This window comes from Lolium rigidum, chromosome 3 (genome assembly GCF_022539505.1).
Source record: "Lolium rigidum isolate FL_2022 chromosome 3, APGP_CSIRO_Lrig_0.1, whole genome shotgun sequence".
Lineage (NCBI taxonomy): Eukaryota > Viridiplantae > Streptophyta > Magnoliopsida > Poales > Poaceae > Lolium > Lolium rigidum.
The window spans coordinates 595,198-604,625 of NC_061510.1; the positions used below are offsets into that span (position 1 = coordinate 595,198).

The 9,428-nt window shown below is 49.2% G+C and overlaps 1 protein-coding gene across 1 annotated transcript; it reads right to left on the reverse strand.

Moving 5' to 3' along the window:
• Window positions 1-228: 228 nt before the first annotated feature.
• LOC124703078 lies at window positions 229-705 on the reverse strand. Its single transcript, XM_047235286.1, has one exon. The coding sequence runs from the start codon at window positions 703-705 to the stop codon at window positions 229-231; it is 477 nt and encodes a 158-aa protein (XP_047091242.1).
• Between the last annotated feature and the right edge of the window lie 8,723 nt (window positions 706-9,428).

The following is a 9,428-nucleotide window of genomic DNA, read 5'->3' on the forward strand; positions in this document are numbered from 1 at the left end:
TCACAAATGTTAACAAAAACACGTCATAATGGACCGTGAGGCACAAAATCCGACCATATGCATGCATATAAAACGGTACTTGTACGTACACAAATCCTATGACAGAATAATACGCGTACACGTACACAGCAGGACACGAATATACGTGCCGACGTGCTGAAGTAGCTGTGGCATGCGGGACGTCTTCCTCTAACGCGGCGCATCCTGCCGCCGGCGCGCGCGGCGCCATTAGTGCACGAACACGAGGGGCTTGTTTGCACGGAGATCGCGGAAGTAGCCGCGAGGATTAGCCTCGAACGCGCCGCGCGGCATGCGCGCCCCTCGGCGGCCGGGGGCGGCCATCGTGCGCCCGCCGCGCCCGCGGGCGCAGCAGCAGCGCCAGCAGCACCGGGCAAGGCAGAACAGCACCAGGGCCGGGAGCACCACGGTGAGCCCGACGCGCAGCCAGTGCCCGAGCGTCTCCGAGCGGGTCTCCGGCGGGAACAGCTCGTCCGCCTTCTTGGCGAGCGCGGCGAGGAGGCTGGTGAAGAAGGCCGCGAGCTCGGCGAACTTCGCCTTGATGAGCTCCCACAGGGGCGAGAGGAAGCGCCCGGCGCCGTCCAGGTCGAAGCCGAGGCCGGCGTCGCCAAGGGTTCGCGCCATGGCTGCGCCGCTCGGTACTAGAAGCTTCCTTGCTGCTGCGGATGCCTCCGAGACGAAAGCCATGGTTGATCGGCAGTAGATTTTGCGGAGTACTGTTGTTTGGTCTTTGGTTGAGAGTCTTGAGGGCCGCGGGGTTTATTTAAAGATGGAGGCAACTGTTCATACACTAGGAAATTAAAGCATTTGGCTGGGAATCTACCCAAAGGGCGCAGCAGGAACCCACTCTACTTTTACCCGCTTAACAGGGTGCATGTGCATGTATATCCAGCATTTTGTAGTAGGAGTAGTAGAGTAGTACTACTAGCAATTTGACGGGACACCACCACACTGGCTGCACATAGTCACGAGCTCGCTAGCTGATGCGACGATGGCTCAGCAGCAGTCATCGCTTTGTGGTGTCTAGTCTAGTCTAGTCTGCACTAGTCATTCGAACAGAGGGGTCCACAGTAAATTCACCAACCTATCAGGATGCCCGTGTAATTTTAATTCCTGCGCGTTAAACCAGAGTATTAACCTACAAACAAAAACAAAACTGATACATCCGCTAAAAAATATAAAAAAAATTATGTTTCCAGAAAACTTATATTTTAGAAAGGAGGTAATAGAATATTAAAAAAATTCTCCCCGTACCAAGAACGAGTTTAATTACATAAACATCTACTACCTAGGAACACGCGTAAGCTCTATGAATTAGGATGGAGGGAGTAAATAAAGATCGTACCGTCACGGCTCGTGCCATCAAGCTAGGCGCCGCGGTGCCAGGTAAGCGTAAGCTGAAGAAGGACTCGGCGAAGCAGAGGTGGGCAAGTGAAGTTGGGCCAAGTGTAGTAGTGGGTCGTGGGTAGCGAGTGCGTGTGTAGCTGTGGGCTGTGGCCAGCGTGTGGCGTAAGGTTGGGGCAAGTTATAAGCTCCAGGGTCTTGGCTGTAATGGGCAGAAAAGAAATGAAATAAAATAGAGCCGTCCTAATCTTCCTCCCCACCTTCTTCTTCTCCACGAAACCACAAGTCCCCAATCCAGAGGAGAGATCCCTGGCAAGGACACTACAACTTGTATCAGAGACCTGTACGATCCGCACGCGCTCCGTAGACTCGAGATCACCTCGGTAACATCGACTGGTTGGTTGGGGATCGCTCTCTGAGCAGTCTCCTGTAAATCCGAAATCAGCGTTCGAGGGGATTCAGGGGGAGTTGCGACGGCGCCGTTCAAAGCTAGTGCACAGACGAGGCACATCGTGGACATCATGGGCTCGTTTGAGGAGAAGGTCATGAAGGAACTCGAGGCGTTGAAGCTGATTCGGGAGAAAGTGGAGGGGATCGACACGATCCAGACAAGGCTAGATGGCTTGGACTCCAAATTCGCGGAGCAAGCAGCAAGGATCGAGCAGGTGCAGACCAAGGTCGACCTCTCGGTCAGCTCGATTGGGGAAATCCACCAGGACAACGTGCAGGTGGCGCGCGTGCTCAAGGAGGCGGCACAGCATCGCGACCCAGTGCTAGATCGCATGGCCGGAGGCGGCCTGCACGCACCCTCACCTGCGGCAGGAGGCAGTGCAGCGACGACGATAATCGTGAATCCGCGAGGACCACCACCACCACTGCCGCCGCCACCAGATCGGAACCAGCGTCGCCAAAACGAGCGCAACCAAGGTACGAACAATGGCCCACCCCTAGATGATACTGGTGCCAATAACCCTAGGCGCACCTGGATGCCAAAAATGGAATTCCCTCGGTTCAGTGGAGAAGGGGTTCGCATATGGTTGGATAATTGCGATGCCTATTTTATGATGTACAATATCCCTGAGAACTTTAAAGTCATGTCAGCCTCCCTACACTTGCAAGACAATGCAGCACATCGGTATAGTCTGTCAAGTTTACTGATGCAGTTTCAGATTGGCCTACTTTTAGCAATGCAATTATGGATGAATTTGATGTTAATATTCATCGCGACTGTATGCGTGAATTGTTGGTGCTTAAGCACATAGGCTCAGTGCAGGAATACCGTTTGGCTTTCAATCAGTTGGTGTACAAGGTGCGGTTGTATGAAGGGCATGTCGGTGAAACTCTGCTAGTCACTAGGTTTATATTGGGGTTGAAAGAAGAACTCGTAGCCGCAGCTTGAAATGCAAATGCCTACATCTGTTCATGCAGCTATGCAATATGCCTTGGTGCAGGAGGCACTGTTGGCCAGAAGCAAGTCTTCAGTGAGCAAATACCAGAAACCGTTTGCAGCTAAAGGGCCCATGATCAAAACTGATACTTCAACTAAACCTCAGTTTGCTGCAGGAGATATATGGAAAGCAAGGCAACTGAAGGAATACCGCAGAGCTAATCGAGAGTGTTATGGCTGTGGGGAAAAGTACATCCCAGGACATATATGTGCCAGTCGTCAAGCAACTCAAATTAAAGCTATTGAAACTGAAGTGGATGGGGCTATTCTATCTGATGAAATCCTAGATGATGTAGCAACAGAAGAAGGAATGGAAGCTGCAGCAGCCTTCCTCACTGCTAATGCAATGTCAGGGACCACTCATGCAAAGTCAATCAAACTGCGTGCACTGGTTGGTAACCAGGTTATGCTTCTGCTCATTGATTCTGGAAGCTCCAATACGTTCATTGACCAACAATTGGTGGATAAATTAAATTGCCAAACAACACCATTACGTGCTCCTCTCAAGGTAAAGGTTGCCAATGGCCAGTATATGGACTGCTCCACGGAGGTGAAAGATTTGGAATGGTGGACCAATGGCACTACGTTTCAAACTGACATGAAAGTTGTTCCTCTCGGAGGTTACGAAGCCATATTGGGGATGGATTGGTTAGCATCATGTGGCAAAATGACCTGTCATTGGCAAGAGAGGTGGATTGAATTTGAGTACAAAGGAAAAGCAGTCACACTACATGGCATGACTGATACACCTGTTACTCAGCTCCATGAGATGTCACTGAATGAACTGGAAAAATCACTCAAGGGCAATGATATATGGGCAACTGTTGTGGTCACAACATCTTCCGATGCTACGTCTAATGCAGTTCCTGACTCTGTGAAAGCAGTGATAGCCACCTACAGTGATGTGTTTCAGGACAGTGGTGAGTTGCCTCCTCACAGGGTTTTTGACCATGCTATTTCTCTTTTACCTGATAGCACACCGGTTAACTCCAGACCGTATCGCTATTCCCCACAACAAAAAGATGAAATCGAGCGGCAGGTGAATGAGATGATTGCTGCAGGTTTGGTCACACCTAGTATGTCCCCTTTTGCTTCTCCAGTCCTACTGGTTAAAAAGAAGGATGGGACTTGGCGATTTTGCGTGGATTATAGGAGGCTAAACAACATTACTGTCAAGAGTAAATTCCCAATGCATGTGGTAGACGAATTACTTGATGAACTTGCAGGCACTAAGTGGTTTTCAAAGCTGGATCTGAAAGCCGGATACCACCAAATACGCATGGTACAAGATGATGAACCAAAAACTGCGTTCAAAACGCACCACGGTCAGTTTCAGTTCAAGGTCATGCCCTTTGGACTGACCAATGCCCCTGCCACATTTCAATGTTTAATGAATTCCCTATTTTCCAAGTGTATCAGAAAGTATGTCTTAGTCTTTATGGATGACATTCTTGTCTATAGTCAAGACCTCAATAGTCATGTACAACATTTGGAGCAGGTGTTGGCTATTCTCAGGCAGCACAAGTTTTTTGCGAAGCTCAGTAAATGTTCATTTGCACAAGCAGCAACTGGAATATCTGGGACATATTATCTCTATCAAGGGAGTGGCAACTGACCCAGAAAAAACGGCAGCCATGGCAAATTGGCCAACACCATCAACAGTCACTGAGCTGAGAGGATTTTTGGGCCTTACCGGATACTATCGGAAATTTGTCAAAAGCTATGGTATAATAGCTAAACCTCTCACCAACCTCCTCAAGAAGCAATCCTTTCAATGGTCTCCAGAGGCACAAACCGCTTTCGACAGGCTGAAAGAAGCAATGGTCACTACTCCGGTCCTCACCCTTCCTGATTTCTCCAAGCAGTTCTGCATTGAAACAGATGCTTGCACGACGGGCATTGGTGTTGTACTCAGCCAGCAGGGACATCCAGTGGCATTCTACAGCAAGGCGCTAGGACCTGCCAATCAGAAACTGACCATCTATGAAAAGGAATTCATGGCCATCATGATGGCAGTAGATAGATGGCGTTCTTACATCTCCAGAGGCCCATTCGTTATCAAAACCGACCATAAAAGTCTATGTAACCTAGAGGATCAAGTGCTGACCTCTGATCTGCAACGGAAGGCTATGACCAAATTGGTTGGGTTACAGTTCAGGTTTCAGTTTAAAAAGGGCGCCGACAACAAGGCCGCGGATGCATTGTCCCGGGTAGGGCACATGTTTTCTGTACAGGCTGTATCCACGGCACAACCAGTGTGGCTCCAAGAAGTCCTCAATTCCTATGCTATGGATGTGGCAGCTCAACTTCTGCTGCAGAAACTGGCAATAGATCCTACAACAGAACCACCTTACTCATTGGAAAATGGCTTGATCAAATACAAGGGAAAAATCTGGGTGGGATCAAATGCAGGATTACAAACAAAATTGATAGAAGCCTTCCATTCTTCTCCAATTGGACGACACTCGGGCATACAAGCAAGCTATCAGCGAGTAAAGAGGTTATTTCATTGGACTGGCATTAAGGAGGCAGTAGCCAATTTTGTTCAACAATGTCAAATATGTCAGCAAGCCAAGCATGAACACTGTAAGTACCCTGGCCTATTGAGTCCTCTAAAAGTACCTGACGGAGCTTGGGAAGAAGTTTCCCTAGACTTCATTGAAGGTTTACCAAAATCCAATGGTTACACAGTCATATTAGTAGTAGTAGACAGATACACAAAATACAGTCACTTTATACCCCTCAAACATCCATACACAGCAACCACAGTAGCTGAAGTTTTCCTCAACAATGTGGTCAAATTACACAGTATGCCAATCACAATTACATCTGATAGAGACACTATCTTTACAAGCAAGTTTTGGACAGAGTTATTCAAGTTATGGGGCACAAAATTACAGATGTCTACAGCATACCATCCGCAAACGGACGGCCAAACTGAAAGAGTCAATCAATGTCTCGAAATGTATCTTCGATGTGTTGTGCAGGACAATCCGAAAGAGTGGTCGAAATGGCTTCCTTTAGCCGAGTTTTGGTACAACTCGACACATCATACATCATTGGGTTGTACTCCTTTCAAGGCAGTGTATGGGAAGGACCCTCATATGGGAGATTTTGCGTTAACGGACAAAGCAGCGCACCTGGAATTGCAAGGCTGGCTGAAGGAAAGGGAGGAGTATTCAGCATTTCTCAAGCAACATCTGACAAGGGCACAAGCCAAGATAAAGCATGATGCCGACAAGAATCGCACACCAAGGGATTTTTCAGTGGGGGAATCGGTCTTTCTCAAACTACAGCCATATGCTCAGCATACAGTTGTGAACAGACCGTGCAGGAAGCTTGCAATGAAGTTCTTTGGCCCTTTTGTCATTCTTCAGCGCATTGGTTCAGCAAGCATACAAACCGCAGCTCCGGAGAACGATCGGTACATCCCGTGTTCCACGTCTCTCGGTTGAAGAAACATGTCCCCGATTATACTCCGGTGTTCGGTTCCCCGCCGTAACCACTCCATTTGGATACTGCTAATCTGGTACCTGAGGAAATACTTGAGCGTTGGCTGGTGAAAAAGGGTAATGCAGCTCTGCTCCAGGTTCGAATTCGTTGGTCCACTATGCCTGAGGAGTTAGCAACCTGGGAAGACTATGATGCTTTAAGACAGAGGTTTCCACATGCCCCAGCTTGGGGGCAAGCTGGTTCTGAAGGGGAGGCAACTGTCACGGCTCATGCCATCAAGCTAGGCGCCGTGGTGCCAGGTAAGCGTAAGCTGAAGAAGGACTCGGCGAAGTAGAGGTGGGCAAGTGAAGTTGGGCCAAGCGTAGTAGTGGGCCGTGGGTAGCGAGTGCGTGTGTAGTTGTGGGCTGTGGCTAGCGTGTGGTGTAAGGTTGGGGCAAGTTATAAGCTCCAGGGTCTTGGCTGTAATGGGCAGAAAAGAAATGAAATAAAATAGAGCCGTCCTAATCTTCCTCCCCAGCTTCTTCTTATCCACGAAACCACAAGTCCCCAATCCAGAGGAGAGATCCCTGGCAAGGACACTACACGTACGCATCCTTTTAATACAGAAGTTGAGGGTTGGTTCCTCCTTCCGAATTTATTTTTAAAAAAGGAACATCATCTAGAAGTCCATCTACGAACACTACAACATGACATAAGGGCCGCGACGGATTTAAACGCCATGGCCCACCGTAATCACCGCGCTTGACCTAGCATGATAAAAAATAGGTCATCACGGAAAACTTAAAAAACGTTTAAATAATATTTTTTTTGTTATTTCTAGGAATAATAGTCGATTTCAAGGTATTTTAGAAATAATACACCGTCAAGTTGAAGAAACCCAATTTCAAAGAATCGGTGACAAGAAACCCGAGTACTGCCATTCGAGCTCGCGAAAGCCGTTTACCCGTGCATCTCTGCATCGGAATTCTTTTTGCAGATTTCGGGGATGATCAACCCGATTCACTAATTTCGGGGCAGAGGAGCCCGATTCATTTGAATCGGGTTTGGCGACCCCCATTTTTTCCCGCCATTGTCTTCCCCTCTCCGGCCACTGTTTTAGCCCGCCCACTCCCGCCACCGTGTTTCCCGCCACCCCTTCCTACCGCCGTGTTTGCCGCCACCCCTTCCCGCCACCATTTCCGGCCAATTAATCATCTCGGCTCTCTGCAAAAGGAAAAGAACAACTAGACTGTTTTGAACAACCATTCTTTGTATCCGTTTCTTTCACCGCCATCGGTTGCTGCCATGAGTGTGCCTTGCTCGGACCAGGACTGGAGGCCTAGGAAGAATAAGGATGCAAGCTTGCCCCCCCCCCGGCATTTCAGCGCAGCGATGCTGGTGCGGCAATGGTGCGACAGAGATGGTTGCAGAAGCATCGTCGGGAGCAAAATGAGTGGCTTCATGACTAGGAGAAGAGACTAGACACTACAAGAAATGTGCCATAATATGACGTTTTTTTTATGACTGGAAATCAAAATGTCATAGGTTTATGACGTTCCTAGCTTTGACCGTCCTTGGCCACTCCGGGGGGGGCAAAACCCTAGAAAATCGTGACGTTATTGGGCAAAAACGTCATTGGCAATTTAGGTCAAAACGTCATTAGCAAAATTAAGTGGCCTACGACGTTTTTCCAATGCCGATTGCGACAAATCAATAGCGTCATTGGCATTTGGCTCAATACAATGGTATGTGTTTGGCTGCCATGTCATCCATTTTGCCTATGTGTCCCTTTTCGGGTCCCACGCGCCTCACACGTGTCACTGGAAGCAACTGGCTTGAACTAACCGACATGTAGGACCAACCGATACTTGTGGGACAAAGGCGTCTTGTTATTTTTTTTCTCTCGTGCCGTCCACCATTTTAATGGGCTGCCGGTGATATCCTCCTCTTTTGGGCTGTCCTCTACTAGGCCGCCGGCCGCTGGCCTACCCCACGGCGGCCCATCCGGGGTTGAATTGCTGGCCCGACGGCCCATCCGGGGTTGAATTGCCGGCCCGACGGCCCATCCGGGGTTGGAGTGGCTCCCGATGGAAATAACTGGCAAAAATTGCGCTTGCGGGGACTCGAACCCTCGACCTGGCGCTGCCGCACTACCACTCCCTACCGCTTTGCTACAATAGTATTGTTGACACAAGTATGGTTATCCATGTATATAGACATGATAGACTAATCGCTTGTCTTAAAAATCCCTCCACCTCGACCAAAATCCCTCCGACCAGGTGCATCTAGCTAGGGTTCCTCCTCCGACCAAAATCCCTCCGACCAGGTGCATCCGTTGCATGGCGGCGCAGCTCCCAGCCTGCTCGGGCAGTTCTTCTAGGTCGGAGCGTCGCCGCGCCGCCGCCGGCGGCCGGGCACGCCCATCCCGTATCGGCAGCCGGCCATTCGATTATGAGCCCGCCGACGTATGTGACCGTGGCGAGAAGATGCCGCAATGGATTTCTTGGAGTGATCCGAATCCCGGGAGAAGATACCGGAACCGCAAAATTCGCTCGGTTAGTCTTCGAGCACGCCCCCGCCCCCATTCTGAATTTCGCCCGCCGTCTTCTGAAGTTTCTTTTCTACTATGGCTTACTTATCCTCTTTTGTTCTTCATCCGTCGATTGCTGGTGGAATAGGGTGTAAAGTGTTTAAGTGGATTGATGATCCGCCGGATGAACGTCACAAAGAGTTAGTTCGTGATCTCGCGTGATGCCGTTTGGGATCGAGATGAAGAAATTGAGAGGCTCCAGTGTAGAAATTGAGAGGCTCCAGGAAGAAAAGTTTCTGCTTGCCGCAAGGAAACAGAGCAACCCCGAACCAAAGAAAATGGGAGGCTTCATGGTTTGGGTGCTATCTCGTAGCTTTTGTCATCTCGTTGTACCCGGGTGATGTGTAGGAACTGAAATTAGGGTGAATTCAGTGATCTCGTTGGTCGGAGGAGAAGAAGCTAGAGTATATGCTAGAGTTATTGTGTTGTAATTCCAACCATTTGTCTCTTCGTGCCACAATGTTTAGTTCCCGAATTTGAACCATGTCTATGTATGTGTGCAATTCTGTTCAGCTTGAAAATGTGTTCTGTTGAAAATGAGTTCCGTTGAAAATGTGTAGCAGCTACTTTTGCACGGCGGCGCCGCCCATATATGGT

Coding starts and splice junctions, on each gene's coding strand:
- LOC124703078 (XM_047235286.1), bottom strand. CDS start 705: ATGGCTTTCGTCTCGGAGGCATCCGCAGCAGCAAGGAAGCTTCTAGTA.